Source organism: Ranitomeya imitator, chromosome 1 (genome assembly GCF_032444005.1).
Source record: "Ranitomeya imitator isolate aRanImi1 chromosome 1, aRanImi1.pri, whole genome shotgun sequence".
NCBI lineage: Eukaryota > Metazoa > Chordata > Amphibia > Anura > Dendrobatidae > Ranitomeya > Ranitomeya imitator.
The window spans coordinates 692818011-692840958 of record NC_091282.1 but is presented as its reverse complement, the minus strand read 5'-3'; the positions used below and the strand labels follow the sequence as shown (position 1 = coordinate 692840958).

The 22948-nt window shown below is 43.8% G+C and overlaps 1 protein-coding gene across 5 annotated transcripts in view; it reads right to left on the bottom strand.

The window, feature by feature from the left end:
• NPAS3 (neuronal PAS domain protein 3) overlaps positions 1-22948 on the bottom strand; it is a 628831-nt gene that overhangs the window by 355794 nt on the left and 250089 nt on the right. For all 5 annotated transcript variants that reach the window (XM_069730521.1, XM_069730552.1, XM_069730532.1 and 2 more), the window contains one exon: positions 2727-2971. In XM_069730521.1, the coding sequence (XP_069586622.1) occupies positions 2727-2971 (245 nt within the window). The remainder of the gene's footprint in view (positions 1-2726; positions 2972-22948) is intronic.

Sequence of the window (22948 nt, the reverse complement as noted above, 5' to 3'; positions counted from 1 at the left end):
CATAAGGATGGGGACGCAGGATGGAGCAGCACATAACAGTATGGGGACGCAGGATGGAGCAGGACATAAGGATGGGGACGCAGGATGGAGCAGCACATAAGGATGGGGACGCAGGATGGAGCAGCACATAAGGATGGGAACGCAGGATGGAGCAGCACATAACAGTATGGGGACGCAGGATGGAGCAGCACATAAGGATGGGGACGCAGGATGGAGCAGCACATAAGGATGGGGACGCAGGATGGAGCAGCACATAAGGATGGGGACGCAGGATGCAGCAGCACATAAGGATGGGGACGCAGGATGCAGCAGCACATAAGGATGGGGACGCAGGATGCAGCAGCACATAAGGATGGGGACGCAGGATGCAGCAGCGCATGACAGGATGGGGACGCAGGATGCAGCAGCACATAAGGATGGGGACGCAGGATGCAGCAGTGCATGACAGGATGGGGACGCATGATGGAGCAGCGCATGACAGGACGGGGACGCAGGATGGAGCAGCACATAACTGGATGGGGACGCAGGATGGGAGCAGCGCATCACAGGATGGGAGCAGCGCATCACAGGATGGGGACGCAGGATGGGAGCAGCGCATGACAGGATGGGGACGCAGGATGGGAGCAGCGCATGACAGGAAAGGGAACGCAGGATGGAGCAGCGCATGACAGGATGGGGACGCAGGATGGAGCAGCACATGACAGGATGGGGACGCAGGATGGAGCAGCGCATGACAGGATGTAAAGTTTAGAATCGTACTGCTCCTGTTATTAATTATTCCTTGATCAACCGCTCCTCCCCCTAACAGTTTGATGCCCCTATAGTACCCAACACACAGTACAATGCCCCTATAGTATCACACACACAATATGATGCCCCTATAGTACCCAACACACAGTATGATGCCCCTATAGTACCCAACACACAGTATGATGCCCCAATAGTACTCAACACACAGTATGCTGTCCCCACAGCACCTCACACAAGTATGATGCCCTTACAGACCCCGATACAAGCATGATGTCCCCACACAGTAAGAAGCCCCTACAGCCCCCATATAGTATGAGGTTACCACAGCTCCTCACAAAAGGTGGTGATAACCCCAGAGACTCCCAACACAAAGTATTATGTCCCCACAGCACCTTACACAAGTACAATGCCCTTACAGACCCCTCTACAAGCATGAGGTTCCACGTATGATATGAGGCCCATACAACCACCACATAGTATAATGTTACCACCGTTCCTCACAAAAGATGCCCCCAGCCTCCAAATACACACTATAATGGGCCCCACCCTCTACACAAACACACACACACACATTATTACACCCTCACAACTTCCTATACTTATGTTGGCCTCCATAGTCGTCCACATACAAAGGGATGGACCACAACCCTATATACAAATATGTGGCCCTGGCACAGTTTCCTACAAAAACAGAATAACAATGGAAGTAAAAAAAAGAAAAAAGTCAAACTACTCACCTAACCCAGTATCCTCAATGCCGTTCTCCGGTTTGTGCAGTGTGTGGACTGAGGCTAGACATCATTAGATTGCGCCTGCTGTGCTAAGACTCTGGCTGCACAGACTGGATGACGGAAGAGGGAACCAACGCGTCCTTGTTCCACCATTTTCTTCACAGGTATCCCTATCTTTTAATGGAGACACTAGGCAGAGGGACAGCCGAATGGTGTGATACACCACTGTTTCCATCCCTTTGGCTGTCCCCATCTGAGGGCTGGACAGAAACAGCTGAAGGGCCGCATACGGGCCCCAGTCCACACTGTGCCTGGGTCTGCTCTATAACATCAGTATTAGATAAGCCTAAGAGGCAGACTTATACCAAATAATGAAAACATATACGGTATTTTTTTCTCTTCTGCTAGTTTGTTCTAATTTGTATAAAGTGCACTGAACTTGTCATTTTTATGAGAATATGTGCTCAAAATTATACTTACATCGTAGTAATTAGAACTAAGAATCTAAAATTTGCACGAAACACATAAAAACAGTAACACATAATGAGAGTCAAACTGCTGCACAGAAAAAGAGAAAAAAAACATAACTGACATGGCTCTCGGCCTCACTTTTAGCAGAATTTCTCATCTAGTTCAAGATCAAAGTTCCACTTTAATCACTTTTTTTAGGATGTAAACTTGTGAATCTGTGTTTTATTAAAACCATTTAAAAAGTATATGTGTTATTTTCCATAGGACAGTGATTTCATGGCTTTTTAGGTGGTCATGAACATAAACATTTTAGGAGGTTGTCCAGAACTGTGATACCGATGACCTATCCTCAGGTTAGTGCATCACTAGCATATCTCGATGGGGGTCGACTTGTGGGCCCTCCATATCAGCAGTATCAGCGGTGGCCGGATGTAAACAATGTATGGCGGCGGCGGTGGCGGCTCAGTACACTATGTAGTAGCTGTTCTCGGTACTGCAGATCAGATCACAATCACTTTGATAGGAATTGACCTGCAGTACCCAGGAATGACATAGTAAGCAGAGCCGTGCTGTTCTGGCTACATCCAGTCACTGCTGATCATGGGGGTGTCCAGTATCCGATCCCCACCGCTCCAATATAGAAGATCAACCCTAAGGATATGTTATCAATCATAGTCCTGAACAACCCTTCTGGTGCCAATGTCTACAAAGTTGACTTATGATTTTTTTCATACCACTAAAGTTACAAATTCTAGCACTTTTATAGTGAAGCACCTTTGACAGATGTGTTGGGAGGTGGGCCTTCCATGCGTAGGTTCCATGGCGGGTCTCCCTGGTTGGCAAAATCTCTCATCTTTAGGTAGCTGATGGTCAATCGAATGATGGAGGCCTTATCCAGTTGACTGGTGATGGCTGCAGGGAGAGGAAGCAGTTTGGCAAGCTCGTAAAACTCGAAATTTTCCTTTCCACGTCGAGAACGGGCAGCATCCCTGGATTTCTCTTTTCTCAGGGCTTGTAAACTGTGGAGAGAAACAAATCTAGTAAAGAGTACATCTAATATATGAACATGACTTTCTATACATGCAAACACATCCATAGCTACGGTCTGCAAAGCTTCAGAAATATGCACTTTGAATAATTAATACAGAGGAGATTCCCGAAGTTATTCATGTAGATGACATCATACTTTCAGCTAAATAACGTATCCGAGATAACTTGGGGTTCAGCTGAAAATTACTATAGAATTTAATGGAGGAAATGTACAAAATTGCATAAAACAGCAAAATCTTATGAAAACGGATGACTTTATCTACAGTCATGGACAAAAATTTTGAGAATGAGACAAATATTAATTTTTCCAAAGTCTACTGCTTCATTTTTTCTAATGGCAATTTGCATATACTCCTGAATGTCAGAGTGATCAGCTTAACAGCAATTACTGTACTTGCAAAGTCAATATTTGCCCAGAAAATGAACTTTAACCCCCAAAACACATTTCAACATCATTGCAGTCCTGCCTTAAAAGGAGCAGCTAACTTCGTTTTAGTGATTGATCCATTAACACAGGTGTGGGTGTTGATGAGGACAGGGCTGGCGATCGATCAGTCATGATTCAGTAAGAATAACATCACTGGACACTTTAAAAGGAGGCTGGTGCTTGGTATCATTGTTTCTCTTCAGTTAACCATGGTTATCTCTAAAGAAACACGTGCAGCCATCATTGCACTGCACAAAAATGGCCTAACAGGGAAGAGTATCGCAGCTACAAAGATTGCACCTCAGTCAAAAATCTATCGCATCATCAAGAACTTCAAGGAGAGAGCTTCCATTGTTGTCAAAAAGGCTCCAGGGCGCCCAAGAAAGACCAGCAAGCGCCAGGACTGTATCTTAAAACTGTTTCAACTGCGGGATCGGACTACCAGCAGTGCCGAGCTTGCTCAGGAATGGCAGCAGGCTGGTGTGAGTGCTTCTGCACGCACTGTGAGGCGGAGACTCTTTGAGCAAGGCCTGGTTTCAAGGAGGGCAGCAAAGAAGCCACTTCTCTCCAGAAAAAACATCAGGGACCAACTGATATTCTGCAAAAGGTACAGGGAGTGGACTGCTGAGGACTGGGGAAAGTCATTTTCTCTGATGAATCCCCTTTTCGATTGTTTGGAACATCTGGAAAACAGCTTATTCGGAGAAGAAGAGGTGAGCGCTACCACCAGTCTTGTCTCATGCCAACTGTAAAGCATCCTGAAACCATTCATGTGTGGGGTTGCTTCTCAGCCAAGGGAATCGGCTCACTCACAGTCTTGCCTAAAAACACAGCCATGAATAAAGAATTGTACCAGAATGTCCTCCAAGAGCAACTTCTCCCAACCGTCCAAGAGCAGTTTGGCGCCCAACAATGCCTTTTCCAGCATGATGGAGCACCTTGACATAAAGCAAAGGTGATAACTAAATGGCTCATGGAACAAAACATAGAGATTTTGGGTCCATGGCCTGGAAACTCCTCAGATCTTAATCCCATTGAGAACTTGTGGTCAATCATCAAGAGACAGGTGGACAAACAAAAACCAACAAATTCTGGCAAAATGCAAGCATTGATTATGCAAGAATGGACTGCTATCAGTCAGGATTTGGTCCAGAAGTTGATTGAGAGCATGCCAGGGAGAATTGCAGAGGTCTTGAAGAAGAAGGGTCAACACTGCAAATATTGACTTGCTGCATTAACTCATTCTAACTGTCAATATAACCTATTGGTACTCATAATATGATTGCAATTATATTTCTGTATGTGATATAAACATCAGACAAACACTAATAAAAACCAAAGGGCAGCAGATCATGTGAAAATATAATTTTGGTGTCATTCTCAAAACTTTTGGCCATGACTGTACGGTTCATAATAAATGTGACACATGCTTGATTGTTTGGAACTGGAGGATTGTTTTCAATAGAAATACCCGCTGTAACTGAGCAAATCCGCTGCGGAGCTGCTGCATAGCAAGAGCAAACCAGAATTCCAAGGTTACATACATGTCATAAATACACAAGAAGCTCTCCTAGTTTAATAACTTTAACAAACTCTCTCAAAAGTAGTGGACAACCCCTTTATCTTTTTCAGTAGTCCAGAGGGGTATAAAAATAGTAATAAAAAAAAATAAAGGAACTCTTCTCACCTACCGAACCATCGTTGCTCCTTTATAGTGCTCACTATGTCCCTCACCAGTCTCCTAGATTTGCTTTCTTGCAGAGGGCATCATGTGGCCGCTGCAGCCAATCAGCATTCAGACTCAGACCGCGTTTACAGAATGTTAGCCACACGCCAGTTGCTCCACTGGGGCATCAGTTTAAAGTTTTGAAAAATGGGATTAAGGCTTTGAATTTAACTAAGCAGACTTTGGATTCTGTTTGACCTCATTTTTGGCATTGTGTGCCTTCATCAGGTTGGCACAAAAATGCAGTCAACCACATTTTTCTGCCCTTCTGAAAAAGACAGACACTGTTGAAAATGTGGTCAGACAAAGCACAAAGTGACTCCTTCTGCTTTGTTAAAGTCGATGGCTCAGTCAGCAGATGCACATTAATTTTTCAGAGTTCAGATGGATGCCTCAACAAAGCCACTAATGTGTGGTTAAAATGTGATGGGGCATAGTCTAAGCCAACAGAAGGCGCCCTCGTCCGGATCAGATGAAGTCAATCTGCTGCAATGGTACACATAAAGCGCCATGCTGAAGAAGGCAGGAGATTGTTGGGAGACATGACCGGTCATTCTTTTTTTTTTCCACTACCCTGGGTCCAGCAATAACCTCAAACTAGTGGACAACTTCTTTAAAGTGCTTCTGTTAGGTCTGTTATGAGTCCTGCATAACCCCACACGCAGAGTGATTGACAGCTCCTCCTGGAGGCGTTTCTATACAGTGAGAACTGTCAATCACCGTTTGTAGGCAAAGAAATCAGGTTGTCTCTGAGCCCGGGTAGCATTTTTTTAATGAAAATACTAACTCAATTCATAGAAACTATGTATTCCTCCTATACTCGCTGTCCCTAAATAGGAGAGCATAGTAGACAAAGTGCAGTGCGGTAAGACACGCATCTCAAGAAAAGTCACCTAAAACCAATCCAAGAAGCCAACTAGAAGTGCACCTAAGCCGAAGAAAAACTTCTTGTCATCCATACACTCTGAACAACTCCTTTTTTAACTCTTTTTATTTATGGATTACACAGAATGAATAGAGATACAAGTTTGCAAGAAAAAGATGCACACGGCAGATAAGGTCTCGGCAATCAAGAATATAACCGAATATTTGCAGAGCAAAGATTTAGGGTTAACTTCCCGGAAAGCCACATGTTTCTGTCTCTTTACATGTAGAGTGTCAGACGTGCACCAGGTTATGGATTTTCCTGAGCACACCTTCTGCTAATCAATTTCTCCAGCCTGGGAGACGAAGAGGCTGCTCAGCATCCCCAACTCTCCCATCAAAAATTCATCAAAGGCCGAAGTTCTGTAGCTTTGAAGCCTCCCTGCACCTCTCGTGTTTCGATGTCTAGCGATCAGAGGCACCACCCGTCGCTCCCTACCCTGGCCTCTGTAATGGGAACGCTTGTTCTAACATGCTGAGCTTTCGAGGCATCTAACGGGAGAACAAGTGCAAAGGGGCCACTGCTGGGACTCCTTAGGAAACCATGGTGCTAGTCATATTAACCATCTCACAGCCAAAAACACCTGACACACAATCCTATAAAAGGCTAGAACTGTCAGAAAATCTAAGGAAAGCCAAATATTTACTAATAGTGCCTGGATTCTGGAAAATGTACTAAACTAAAAACTACTTTCATAGAACGATAGAATGTTAGCGTTGGAAAGGACCCTCCAGGGTCCTTGTGTCTAAACCCCTGCTCAATGTGGGATTCACAAAACCATCTCAGACAGATGTCTGTCCAGCCTCTGTTTGAAGACTTCTATTGAAGGAGAACTCACCACATCTCATGGCAGCCTGTTCCATTCACTGATCGCCTTCACTGTCAAAAAGTTTTTTTCTAATATCTAATTTATATCTTCTCTCTGAACTGTGTAATGAGTGACAAGCCTGAAAGTGTGGCCTTTGATACAGTATGACCAGCTCCTATCTAATGTCAAAGCACACCATTATTAATTGGATTGCACCCTTAGGACAGTTAGAAGGTTCCTTGACAATTAGTTGATCATAACGTGATCATTGAGTGAGTTTAGTTTCACTTTATAGCCTACAGTGGGAAAACTAAGCATTAGGTCTCATTCAGAAATCAGGGTTTTTTTGTCACATGAGAAAAAGGGATTGAGATTCATCAGTGACTTTCATCAGCGTTTCATCAGATTTTCATCAGAGTTTGATCGGAGTTTCTTTTCCCAACTATCAGTCAGCAAAAATTGGACCGCACACGGATGCATCCAAGTGCTGTCCGATATTTTCACAGACCCATAGACTTTCATTGCCAAGTTTGATCCGACACTCGGATCAATAGTGGACATGACTCGATGCTTTTGCACGGACCACGCGGTCAGCAAAATATTGCTGACATGTAAACAGCCCTATATACTATCACAGGTATGATTGCTATTAGTGATGAGCGAGTATACTTGTTGCTCGGGTTTTCCCGAAAGCGCTCAGGTGACCTCCGAGTATTTGTTAGTGTTCGGAGATTTAGTTTTCATCGAGGCAGCTGAATGATTTACAGCTGCTAGCCAGGCTGAGTACATGTGCCTGGTTGCTAGGGAATCTCCACATGTAATCAAGCTGGCTAGTAGCTGTAAATCATTCAGCTGTCGCGATGAAAACTAAATCTCTGCGCAGTCATAAATACTCGTAGACAACCCGAGCAACGAGTACACTCGCTCATCACTAACTGCTATCCATGAAAAACACGGACAGCACTTTTGCGTAAAAAATTGATGTGTGAATGAGCCATGACCAAATTTCTAGTATGATTGCTATCTGTGTTTTTCACAAATAACGCTTGTGACTGTAACATTGTATGGGACTGTGCACCTTTCAAAACTTAACTTCGGGCAATGTGCAACAAAAATCGGAGACATGTCCAATTTTGATCAAAAGTATCAGATCAAAATCGGCAATGAAAGTCTGAGGGTCCATAAAAAAATTCTGACAAAAATTGGTTGACATCCAAGTGCGCTCCGATTTTCACAAACTGACAAAAAGGAGAAAAGTGGAGAAACTTTCTTTTTTCTCTTGTCACGTTTGAAAAAACTTGATGTTACTTTGATCAAAGTCTGATCAGAATTAACGGTCCGTTTTTCCTGCATGTGTAAAAATTGGTGGTGTGAACCTAACCTTATACAGTGCTCATTCTGTATATCATAGGTCAGGACAGGTCCTCCGGAGTGAGAGGTCCTCATAGCTACTCCACTCTCATGGATAGATGATCACCCCCCTCAATAACTAAGAAATCTTTGTTTAACAATGTATCAAAAATTGGGATTTGTAAAGCGGATAACAGAAATGGATGAATTGAGAGGACGAAGGTAAAACCATAAAATGTTCCCATGTATTTTAAGTCATATGTAAAGCTTCATAAATGGTCCCCTACCACTCATTCCCACCCCAACAGAAAACAAGCTGGATATATGATCCAATATCTCAAAAACAAATCAGATACATTTTTGTCTACAGCAAGATACACCTCTCCATGTTTTTAATCTGAAATATGGGATGAAAAACGAGGTCTTTGCTTTTCCGCTTTGTTGTCCATCACTTAACTAGAGAAGATGGGAAAGCATGTTGCACTATTTTGTCCCATTTTTTGGGGGGACTCTATGACAGGGACTTTAAGGGACACGAGAACAAGGAATAACAAGAAGCTCCGTGGTCCATAACCAGAACAGGTGGAAGTGCTCCAATTATCTGTTTGGGATTAAAACATTTTCTTCTCCAAAGAGAACATGTATGTTTGAATCCACCATAGTTTCCAATTGTGGCTTTCCATAAATCTTAACCAAACCTAGCTGCCACCCAGTAGAAACGCCTGGGAGAGAATATTAACGAATGTTGTATTGGCTAGACAGAAAGGCTTACACTCCATGTTTCTGGCTGACGACCCTCCGTGTTGCTGTCAGCATGGTACAGCTGTGTTCTTTCGCCCCGTGCTCTGTTGTTGCTGATTGGATTTGACATGTGAAGCAGTGGAAGGAGGGGGGCTCCTGACCTGAGCGAGGGTCGCCCGGTACGTCAGGTGTCAGTGCAGTAATGGGACGTGACACCTCTATTCTGCCCATCTTGTAGCTCAGACCTGGCTAGTGATAATTGCATTTATTTGCAGATTTTTACCTATTTGTCTGTTTAACAAATAGCTGAAAGGATTAAATGTGTGTCAGGACCTCTCCTTTAGTGGGCACACTCAAGAAATAATAGAAAAGCGATGCCAGGAAGGTATTAAAGGAAATCTTTCATGTCCAGAAAAGCGATTTATCAGCAGACATAGGGATAATTTGCAGGTAACTAACGAGTAAACACTGTGGAGCTGGATTACTGAAGTAGGGGCTTCAGGGGGAAAATTAAGTTATATCCTCTCAGCAGCCGCTAAGTTGTAATAGGTACCAATCACTATAAAGTGAGTGTGCTGTAATCATACTCCGACCCACTGACTGACAGCCTGCTCTGCACACACATTCGGCGCACACACACTGCACAGCAGGCTGTCAATCATTGTGTTGGGGAGTGATAACTGTGAGCGGTGACTATAATAGCTCCCTGAAGCGCCCAGAAAACTGGTAGCCAGCAGCTATAGGGAGAAACTATAAGTTCATTTTCTACCTGTAGCCACTGCTTCACTGAGCTGGTAGACAATGCTGTTGTCTCTCATTCAAGAAATTTGGACCGATTATTCTAATATATGATTATGATTAATGTTAATCAGAGCATGATCCGATTTTCTTGGATGTGTAAAAAAAAACTCCATTATGGCAGTCTGTGATATCTTCCAAGTGTGATCTGATTTTCTTCCACGAACCCATAGACATGAATGGCCGAGTGCGATCCGATAATTGGATGCAACTCCAGAATGCTGCAACTTTTTTCCTTGGATCACTCAGTCCACGGAAAAAATAGGACATGTGCACGGCCCCATAGAATAACATGAGGATTAGTGATGAGCGAGTGTACTCATTGCCCGGGTTTTCCCGAACTCACTCGGGTGATCTCCGGGTATTTGTTAGTGCTTGGAGATTTAGTTTTCAGCTTTTATTAGCCAGGCTGAGTACATGTGAGGATTCCCTAGCAACTAGGCAACCCCAACCTGTGCTCAGCCTGGCTAGTAGCTGTAAATCATTCAGCTGCTGCGATGAAAACTAAATCTCCAGTCAAATACTCGGAGGTTACCCAAGCGTGCTCGGGAAAACCCGAGCAACGAGTATATTCGCTCATCACTAATGAGGATGAGTGCTAACTGTCAAAAAGACAGATAGCTCTTGTTTGATTCCGCCATCTGTGAAATCCTTACAATGAAAACCTCAGAAATATTACCCATCCAATCCAGAATACTACCTATCAAACAAATCACCACTAAATGTGTACCTTAAATTTTATGGATAAATGATCACAGTGCAGCAGTGTGAACATTCATCAGATTTCTAAACATGCAGCAAAACAGATTCTGCTTCTAAGTAGTGTCACGGACTGGCGGCGGCGTACTCATGTGTACAGACAGAACGTCCTGGGCTCTCCTAACAGGAGTGGAGCCAGCAATGTAGATTCACAGCACAGCTCACTTCCATAATGAGCAGGGTTTTCCTAGTACAGTGACATGACCAGCATGTGGCCAATCCATGTCGCTATAAAGAAACAGAACCTGCTATACGGTGCTCAGAAAACAGATTATTGGGCACAGTCCTCCTCTATAATCACTTTCTATATAATTGTCACACCATACGGTCTCATTCAGAGGCCTGTGTTGCACGTACCTGTTGTATCTGTTTTTTTTTAATGGATACAACACTGATGGTAACAACAGACACACAGATGACACACTGATCCAAAACACTGATGGTAAAAAACGGACACACGGATGACACACTGCTGGTAGAAACGGACGCACTGATGGTAAAAACAGACACATGGATGACACACTGATGGTAAAAACAGACATGGATAACACACTGATGGTAAAAACACACATGGATGACACACTGATGGTAAAAATGGACACACGGATAACACACTGATGGTAAAAACAGACATGGATGACACACTGATGGTAAAAATGGACACACGGATGACACACTGATGGTAAAAACAGACACACAGATGACACACTGATGGTAAAAATGGACACACGGATGACACACTGATGGTAAAAACAGACATGGATGACACACTGATGGTAAAAACAGACACACGGATGACACACTGATGGTAAAAATGGACACACGGATGACACACTGATGGTAGAAACAGACACACGGATGACACACTGATGGTAAAAACAGACATGGATGACACACTGATGGTAAAAACAGACATGGATGACACACTGATGGTAAAAATGGACACACGGATGACACACTGATGGTAAAAACAGACACACAGATGACACACTGATGGTAAAAATGGACACACGGATGACACACTGATGGTAAAAACAGACATGGATGACACACTGATGGTAAAAACAGACACACGGATGACACACTGATGGTAAAAATGGACACAAGGATGACACACTGATGGTAGAAACAGACACACGGATGACACACTGATGGTAAAAATGGACACACGGATGACACACTGATGGTAAAAGCGGACACACGGATGACACACTGATGGTAAAAATGGACACACGGATGACACACTGATGGTAAAAACAGACACACAGATGACACACTGATGGTAAAAATGGACACACGGATGACACACTGATGGTAAAAACAGACATGGATGACACACTGATGGTAAAAACAGACACACGGATGACACACTGATGGTAAAAATGGACACAAGGATGACACACTGATGGTAGAAACAGACACACGGATGACACACTGATGGTAAAAATGGACACACGGATGACACACTGATGGTAAAAGCGGACACACGGATGACACACTGATGGTAAAAATGGACACACGGATGACACACTGATGGTAAAAACAGACACACAGATGACACACTGATGGTAAAAGCGGAAACAGGGATGACACACTGATGGTAAAAGCGGAAACACGGATGACACACTGATGGTAAAAACACGCACACACGGATCACACATTTATGGAAAAAAGTATTCTAATTTACTGAGATAATGACTTTTGGATTTTCATTGTCTCTGAGCCATAATCATCAACACTAACAGAAATAAACATGTGAAATAGATCGCTCTGTCTGTAATGACTCTATATAATATAGGAGTTTCACTTTTTGTATTGAAGAACTGAAATAAATTAACTTTTTGATGATATTCTAATTTAGTGAGAAGCACCTGTATGTATTTGCAATCCCAGTTGGTTGTTTTTAAATGTCATATTTTGTGTTTTTCTGAAAGGGAAGCTATCACTAAGTTTAAATCAGGTCTTTGTGCATTTTTTTCCCATATTATGATTTTTATTTAAAAAAAAAAAAAACTAAATTATTAACCTTTCAATTTTCGCATTGGCCACTTGGGCTTAATTTTTTAAACTGGCCATGAACAAGAACTGCATATACACGTTGGTTTGAAACGCGTAGGCCAGGGTTATGGATGGCTAATCTGCAGCGCCAGTCAGTTTACACTGCAGTCTTTCTTCACAGTGTGGGGATGAGATTTCAGAAAGCCTCATACACTATTCTGGTATTGTAATATACAGAGAAATCTGCTGCAAACAAATCCCAAGTGAACAAGCCCTCACAGTACCTAAAGGAGATGCTGCCCAGCTTTACAATATCTTGCTGAATTAAATTGTGGCTGCAATCTAGGAGAACTGTATAAAATAACTTTCCAAATGCTTTGAAATAATGCCACATTGGAGCTCATGTCACTTTGGCAGTTTCCGATTCATTGTTTGCACTTGATCTGTACATGGATTATTCACTGTGCTGGTACAGTGATTGTGAGCGGTAGATAGCGGTACTGTGTGCTGTTATTGGCTGCTCATTGAGTCTTCTAGCACTTCACTCTACATTTTGCCCTGTAAGAAGGCAGAAGGTTCAGTTCCCCTATGGAAAGGTGTGTAGCAGTCAATGCTGCAGGACTGAAGGAGTTAAGCTGAGCTGCCTCTGGCTGTCAACATTAATTTCTCCCAGACTCAGTAAACATCAGGAACATAAAAGGCCAATTTCACAACTAAATATAGCGGCGTATTTTGGCGTGATATAAATGGTAGATCACTGCTGTAAAACACGACAGACGAAGTGTCCCAGTGATGCACGGCTTGGGGGTAGGGGAATATCTTATGCTGAAGGCACCAACCTCACTGAGTGCACACACCGAGTGCACCAACCTCAGTAAACGCACCAACCTCGCTGAGCACACCCACCTCAAAGAGAGCACCAACCTCACTGAGCGCACCAACCTAACTGAAAACACCCACCTCACTGAGAGCACCAACCTCACTGAGTGCACCAACCTCATTCAGTGCACCAACCTCGCTGAGCACACCCACCTCACTGAGAGCACCAACCTCATTCAGTGCACCAACCTCGCTGAGCACACCCACCTCACTGAGAGCACCAACCTCACTGAGCGCACCAACCTAACTGAAAACACCCACCTCAGTGAGAGCACCAACCTCACTGAGCGCACCAGCCTAACTGAGAACACCCACCTCAGTGAGAGCACCAACCTCACTGAGCGCACCAGCCTAACTGAGAACACCCACCTCACTGAGAGCACGAACCTCATTCAGTGCACCAAGCTCACTGAGAACACCAACTTTACTGAGCACACCTACCTCACTGAGAGCACCAACCTCATTCAGTGCACCAACCTCACTGAGTGCACCCACCTCACTGAGAGCACCAATCTCATTCAGTGCACCAACCTCACTGAAAACACCCACCTCACTGAGAGCACCAACCTCACTGAGCGCACCAACCTAACTGAAAACACCCACCTCACTGAGAGCACCAACCTCACTGAGCGCACCAGCCTAACTGAGAACACCCACCTCACTGAGAGCACGAACCTCATTCAGTGCACCAAGCTCACTGAGAACACCAACTTTACTGAGCACACCTACCTCACTGAGAGCACCAACCTCATTCAGTGCATCAACCTCACTGAGTGCATCCACTGCACAGAGCACCAACCTAATTCAGTGCACCAACCTCACTGAGCACACCAACTTTACTGAGCTCACCAACCTCAGTGAGCGCACCCTCACTGAATTTTACTGAGCACACCAACCTCACTAAGCGCATCAACCTCACTGAGTGCACCAACCTCACTGATAGCACCAACTTTACTGAGTGCACCAACCTCACTGAGGGGGCCAACTAAACTGAGCTGACCACCTCACTATGTGCACCAACCTCACTAAGCACAGCAACTTTACTGAGCTCACCAACCTCACTGAGCGCACCCTCAATGAACTTTACTGAGCGTACCAACCTCATTGAGTGCACCGACCTCACTGAGCGCACCAACCTCACTGAGGGCACCAACTAAACTGAGCTCACCAACCTCACTATGTGTACCAACCTCACTGTCAACAGCAACTTTACTGAGCTCACAACCTCACTAAGCGCACCAACCTCACTGAGAGCACCAACCTCATTCAGTGCACCAACCTCGCTGAGCACACCCACCTCACTGAGAGCACCAACCTAACTGAAAACACCCACCTCACTGAGAGCACCAACCTAACTGAAAACACCCACCTCACTGAGAGCACCAACCTCACTGAGCGCACCAGCCTAACTGAGAACACCCACCTCACTGAGAGCACGAACCTCATTCAGTGCACCAAGCTCACTGAGAACACCAACTTTACTGAGCACACCTACCTCACTGAGAGCACCAACCTCATTCAGTGCACCCACCTCACTGAGAGCACCAATCTCATTCAGTGCACCAACCTCACTGAAAACACCCACCTCACTGAGAGCACCAACCTCACTGAGCGCACCAACCTAACTGAAAACACCCACCTCACTGAGAGCACCAACCTCACTGAGCGCACCAGCCTAACTGAGAACACCCACCTCACTGAGAGCACGAACCTCATTCAGTGCACCAAGCTCACTGAGAACACCAACTTTACTGAGCACACCTACCTCACTGAGAGCACCAACCTCATTCAGTGCATCAACCTCACTGAGTGCATCCACTGCACAGAGCACCAACCTAATTCAGTGCACCAACCTCACTGAGCACACCAACTTTACTGAGCTCACCAACCTCAGTGAGCGCACCCTCACTGAATTTTACTGAGCACACCAACCTCACTAAGCGCATCAACCTCACTGAGTGCACCAACCTCACTGATAGCACCAACTTTACTGAGTGCACCAACCTCACTGAGGGGGCCAACTAAACTGAGCTGACCACCTCACTATGTGCACCAACCTCACTAAGCACAGCAACTTTACTGAGCTCACCAACCTCACTGAGCGCACCCTCAATGAACTTTACTGAGCGCACCAACCTCATTGAGTGCACCGACCTCACTGAGCGCACCAACCTCACTGAGGGCACCAACTAAACTGAGCTCACCAACCTCACTATGTGTACCAACCTCACTGTCAACAGCAACTTTACTGAGCTCACAACCTCACTAAGCGCACCAACCTCACTGAGGGCACCAACCTCACTGAGAGCATCAACCTCATTGAGTACACCAACCTCTCTGAGAGCACCAACCTCATTCAGTGCACCAACCTCACTAAGCGCTGTGGTCAATACAGGTTTGTTACATTTGAATATAAAGCCATTCTGTGGAATAGAAAAATATCAGAAATCATGAGTCACATCAGCACGAACATCAGTCCAATCCACAGTGGATGGCAAGTAGTCTGATTATATCGTTTATTAGTGCAAAGTGATTAGACGACATCTTTCTATTCAGGGCCGGACAACCTCTGCAACTGCACAGTGACCCAAGAGGTAAGGGGGCCACTTCTACCTCCAAAGCAGGTGCAATCATGCATTATGATGTAGGATCGCAAAAGATCCATATATTGCTCTTCTGTCTGTGTCTGCTCCAGCCTCTAGTATATGATCCTATAGGGTTTGTCCAGCCTTAAGAAATATAAAGGAGTTTTATAGAGTAAGTTATATAACTTACCTATATAGTTCAGTTATGACAGAACCCCTGATCGTTCACTACCCGCTCAATCTCATATTCTGACTAGAGATTGGTGAGCCCAAACAGTAAAGTTCAGCGACTGTACTGAACACCTACTGTTTGGGTACAGACACCGAACACGGACTTCACCAGGAAGTCCGTGTTACTGTTCTAGTATGGCGTGGCAAACACTGCTTCTGATCGGCGGTAAAACCATCACTGCCGGTCAGACGGCCGTGGTTCCAACGCTGTCAAATGACAGTGTGAGCGCTCAGCTGTGATCGGAGGTATAAAGTTTACCTCCGGTCACTGGTGTCAGCGGATGTGACTACTGCTCCAATTAGCGGACACCAAAACCGCACTAGCAGCATAAACTTCCCATAAAAATAACTTTATTAGTACAAAACACATAAAAAACTGTACAGCAGGTAATTGGACAACAGGGAAACGCAGGACACGCACTACATGTCGGTACACATGCCCGCAGGCTCAGAGCAGATTAGCTGCGACGGTATAGAAATATTAAAACAGGTATAAGCCATACACTGTGGGACCCATACTTAATAATATAGGGAATCAATGCCCCAGACAGCGCACAAAGTAACATACCAGAATAACACCAGTGTATAGTAAGTATAACTACCTGATACCATGCACAGCCAAAGACTCCGAGCACACCCGACGTACGTTTCGGAGCTACTCCTGAGGAAGGAGCGGGTAGCTCCAAAACGTACGTCGGGTGTGCTCGGAGTCTTTGGCTGTGCATGGTATCAGGTAGTTATACTTACTATACACTGGTGTTATTCTGGTATGTTACTATATGTTACTTTGTGCGCTGTCTGGGGCATTGATTCCCTATATTATTAAGTATGGGTCCCACAGTGTATGGCTTATACCTGTTTTAATATTTCTATACCGTCGCAGCTAATCTGCTCTGAGCCTGCGGGCATGTGTACCGACATGTAGTGCGTGTCCTGCGTTTCCCTGTTGTCCAATTACCTGCTGTACAGTTTTTTATGTGTTTTGTACTAATAAAGTTATTTTTATGGGAAGTTTATGCTGCTAGTGCGGTTTTGGTGTTTACCTATGGTTGGCAGTTGTTTTCCTGACTACTGTCTGGAGATACATGCAGTGGTGTACCTATATGATTCTGTTATTATTGATTCTGGGTAACTCTGCATGGTTATGTATGTAACAATCTTCTTTTCCAATTAGCAGACGCCTGCTGCTGCTAATAACAGTGAGAGCAGGAACGGCTGATGGGTGTATTCATTAGTCGATGCCTGCGCTGTAAATAAATTATTAAAGGGAACCTGTCACCCCCAAAATCGATGGTGAGGTAAGCTCACCGTCATCAGGGGCTTATCTACAGCATTCTGTAATGCTGTAGATAAGCCGCCGATGTTACCTGAAAGAGGAGAAAAAGACGTTAGATTATACTCACCCAGGGGCGGTCCCGCTGCGATGGGTGTCTCAGGTCCGCTCCGGCGCCTCCCATCTTAATTCCATGACGTCCTCTTCTGGTCTTCACGCCGCAGCTCCGGCGCACTTTGTCTGCCCTGTTGAGGGCAGACAAAGTACTGCAGTGTGCAGGCGCCGGGCCTCTCTGACCTTTCCGGTGCCTGCGCACTGCAGTACTTTCCTCTGCCCTCAACAGGGCAGACAAAGTACGCCTGCGCAGGAGCTGCGGCGTGAAGACCAGAAGAGGACGTCATGGAATGAAGATGGGAGGCACCGGAGCGGACCTGAGACACCCATTTGACCAGACCGCAGCGGGACCGCCCCTGGGTGAGTATATTCTAACGTCTTTTTCTCCTCTTTCAGGTAACATCGGCGGCTTATCTACAGCATTACAGAATGCTGTAGATAAGCCCCTGATGACGGTGAGCTTACCTCACCATCGATTTTGGGGGTGACAGGTTCCCTTTAAAATAAAAAAAAGGCGTGGGTTCCCCTGTATTTTTGATAACCAACTAGACAAAACTTACAGCTGGGGGCTGCAACCCTCATCTGTCAGCTTCACCAAGGCTAATTATCAAGAATAGAGGGGTCTCCACATGGTATTTTTTAATAATTTAAATAAATAATTTAAATAAATAATTTAATACAATGGAGTGGGGTTACCCCCCAATTTTTGACAACCAGACAAGTTACAGCAGATAGCAGGGGGCTGGTATTCTCAGGCTTGTAAGTGGCCATGGATATTGGCCTGCCTAACCTAAAAATAGCAGCTCGCAGAAGACTAGAAAATGCGCATCTATTGGCAAGTGGAGTCCACATTTGTGGGGTTGATGTCACACCTTTGTATTGTCCGGTGACATCAAGCCCACGAATTAGCAATGGAGAGGCGTCTATAAGACACCTATCTATTACTAATCCTATAGTTGTATGTTAAATAAAGACACACCCAGAATAAAGTATTTTATTTTAAATCAAACAAAACCCTTTTACTTTTTTTTTATATAAAATCACAAAACACAGTTATACTCACCTAATGCCTAATTCCACCAAAGTCCTCGTTCTTCTGTAATAAACCAAAAATAAAAAACAACATCTCTCACTTGTCAGTCGTTCTGTCCCACACCGTAATCCATGTCTGGAGGACAAACAGTATTTCAACCTGGACGGTTCCAAGATGCGACTGTCAGGGAAGAGAACACTGGTGAATGAGCTGTTGTGAGCGCAGCATAAGTGAGCAGTGGTGACAACATCGAGGTTACCTCCAGTCACCGAGGCTGCATTCCCAGCCGGGCTGAACTGCGGTGACCTCAGTGAGATCCCCGCTAGCACTGTGAGAAAGTCTCACGGTGCAGAGGCGAGTTCACAGGAAGAATTTCACTGCTGTTAAAAAGCTTTTATGCAGTAACTTAAGAATTCTGAAACGCGTTTGTAATTTATATTGCTGTTGGATATTATGGCTTTTAATGTGGATTAATAAAACAGTTTTAGAAGTGGACTCTCAGTGTTGAATCTACATTTTTCTTTGTATTGCTTCCACATTTGAGGCACAGCCGATTTCTAGGAACATGGCAAAACTTCGACACCTCTGCGATGCAAACTTTAAGTTAATTTGTCCCACACAGAAGTACATGTAGGGCAATTTGTATTCATTTATATTCTTTATAGTGCAGAACTAAAAAATTGGAGGCTTTGAAATCCCTTTTTCTCTACCAATTCCACATGGAGTCAAACTATTTTCTGCAAGGGAGAAGCGTATTGTTCACAGAATCTCAATACAAACAATATTAATGCGTTACACCCCCTCTGGGGTTAAGAGCATTTTATCTGTGAATTCATTATTTTGCCAACACTGGATAAAAGGATCTCTGGGCTCTCTAATGACGAACCTACAACTGATATAAACCTAACTACTGCAATTTCAGCAATTTTTCCTCAAAATCATACAGGCGTTTGTCTCCCTCGACCAACCCATATCACACTTGACTGGCAAAATGATGGCCTGGCGTTTGGTTAAATTGTTCTTCCTGTCAATAAAAAAAAAGCTAAGGAAAACCGTCAGCGTCAGCCACCCTCCTTCCAATATCTCCGGCTCTGTGAAGGAGATCTTTCTGTGCATTTATTCATACTTATGTGAAGTTGTCCTTAAAGGGACATTGTCTATTAACTACACAGTCGCCTTGTATGATTATAGCCATGAATAGATATAAATTGTGCGTTAAAGCAAAGCAAAAGATGCTGAACGCACATTGCCAATATACAGAGGCAAGGTGCCCCAAAGGGCAATATTTGTAGTCCCTTTAAATACATTTTTCCCAAATTTCTCCCTGTAAGCAAATATTGCAGCTTTTCTAGAAAAAAAACAAAAAAAAAACATTCCTGTCAGCTGAGTACTTTGCCGTCCAATTAGCCAAATAAAACCAAAAATGTTTGCCACTTTGGCTACTAATATAGCAGTATATATATATATATATATATATATATATATATATATATATATATATATATATATATATATATATATATACACACACACACATACATATATATATATATATATATATGTGCTTGTGTGTATGTAAATATGTAATAGTATAAATATTTTGCTCTATTGAGCCATCCTTACATGGGGCTGCCTGTGCAGCTGACAGATCAGCATTTGTTTTCACTAGCTCTAAATTTTCTGTAAGAATATTGTTTTTTTAAAGTGAACTGTACCTACACTTTAACATTCTAACACCTTGAAACACCCTGCAGATCGGTGGGGGTCCAGGTCCTGAGATGCCCACTAATCACTCAAAACACTTGTCAGGAGGCGGAAGTGCTCAGCTCCTACCTGAGTGCAGGCTGAGTCGGATCACCACCAATCTGTAGGGCATTTCAACACCTATCATAAAAAAAGTTAAAGCACCACTCCAGGGTTTGTGGGGGGGTTTTTCACCACTAGTTAGGTATCAGTAATGTGTGTTCTTTGTGTGTAGTTCTTTGTCCGTTTGTTGTCTTCTACTATTTCCAGCAACGCTTAAGTCCGTCTCCGCCTTTTTGTAGTCGCACCTCTGACTGGCCAGAAGTCACCGCTAACAATTATCTCTCTTTATCTAAGTCTATGAGAGCCTCATTCTGATTTTGAGACTTACAATGAAAAGTGACTTCCACTACTAGGACAACCCCTTCTTGATTAAAATGTCTGGCCCCGACAAACTAATAAAGCTTATACTCACCTTCTGTTCCGGCACCATTTCCTTGGTGTCAGCACTCGCTCTCCCCCGGGGCTCTCATGCGGTTGTTGTGACACGCGACGCCGGCGTCTATTCAGCGCTGGCATCACTGTCTCCGCCTTTGGACAAATCAAACGTGAAGAGGAAGACTGGGTGAGAATGGAATCAGCACGGGAGGGGAGTACAGGCTTTATTATTTTATAGGGGCTAAGCGAGGGGTATGGGAAGAAGTTGTCCAAGTAGTGGATAACTTCTTTAGGAGTGTAGGCACACTGAGGCTTCTTCGGCAGTTTTTGCCATTCAATTTTTGTAAAGGCTATCCTCACGTCAGTATTTGGCATCAGTGTATGCCAAAACCAGCGGTAGAACTTACAAAGAAAAACTATAATTGAAAAATTGACAACTGTTCTCTGTTTTGGAGATGCTTCTGGTTTTGGCATATAATACTAATGTGTGAATAAAGCATTAGCCATAGTCAAATACTTATTCTATATTGTGGATGAATATCTCTTTCCCATACCTATAATAGGACAGGCAAAATATAAGCTAGTATGTGTATAAGAGGTGGACGTTCTATGAACCATAAATATTCATAAAACTGTCCAGTATGAAGTCTTATGTGTTTGAACTGCATCTGTGTCTCAGGTGAAGATACAGCAGCTCCTCCTCCACTCTCCATAGACTTTTATAAGCAGCAACTGTCGTCTCATCTCTCAGTGAGCTGAAAATCTGTATTCACCGAGGACAGTTTTGATCAGTGAATTGAGATTATATGATCAGTGCAGAAGGAGGTATTTGTTCACTAATATAACAAAACTTTTGTACAACCTCTGTACAGACTTTGCAAAAAATGCTTTTGAAAATGAAATTGAAAATTGATATTCCCCCATGGACCAAAATGGATGGGTAATGCTGCCATTTGCGTGAGCCATTAAATATTTGGCTCCAGCTTTGAATAGATTTCACAAGTTGCTCCTTGACATTTTCTAACCTTAGGATTTAATAATCACGTGGTTTCACGTACCAGTTTTGTTTCTTCTATGTGGAAAACAGTCTGTGCTTTTTCAGTGTTCTGGATCCATATTTGGTCCGTGGGTCAGTTTTTACCATCCGTGTTGCACCCATGCTCTACCTGTTTTTCATTCAGTCATTAGTTTGCTTTGTGAGTTTGATACATACCACGGATCGATCTAGGACATGTCTCCATTATTTTCTTTTGCTGAAAATCAGGACATGTGAAAAAGCACATGGAGTGTAATGGGTCTGTGATCTATCCGTAAAAATAACGGCTAAAAAAAAATAATGATGTGCATAGATAATTCAACAAAAATGGACCCGGCACCAAGTTTCAAAATTCAAACTATATGCATTATTAAATAGATCTTTAGACCTGATGAAGCAGGTGTACTTATTTAAAAAAAAAGGCATGTTTGAATGTCTGCTTAACGCTTTCTTGATATTACAGCATACACTTTATGAATCCAGCTGTCGCCGCTCAACTTAATATCAGACGAGAATTGTGACATTAATTTTCAAAGTAAGTACGAGAGCCTCCTCGGGTCCAAGTGATCCATTTAACTACGATTTGTATTATTAAATCTGGCAACAGGCTTCCTGACTCTCCCCGACAGAAAAGGTCAAGGGAAGAAGGATCGGTCTCCTGATGAACTTCAACAGACAATCCTTTTTTTTTCGGTGGGGATATAAGTGGCTGCGAATGATTGAGGCAGCGAGAGCAGATGAGCCAAACATTTCTGGGCATGGAGGAGTTGGGAGAGAGAGCTGCCGGCTGAACAATCGTTTGGCCGACCGCTACCTAATATACATGGCCTACTTAATGAGTAACATAGGACGAATTAAGGATGCAAATCTGGAGGCACAAACTACATCTAAATAAAATGGGAATGGTTGGCGATATCAACTTTCTGTTTGTGGCACATTAGTATATGGGAGGGGGAAAACTTTTCAAGATGGGTGTGTGACCATGGTGGCCATTTTGAAGTCGGCCATTTTGGATGCCACTTTATAAATGGCCCACCCAGGTGTATCCATATAAATGGCCCACCCTGTAGAATTGTCATCAA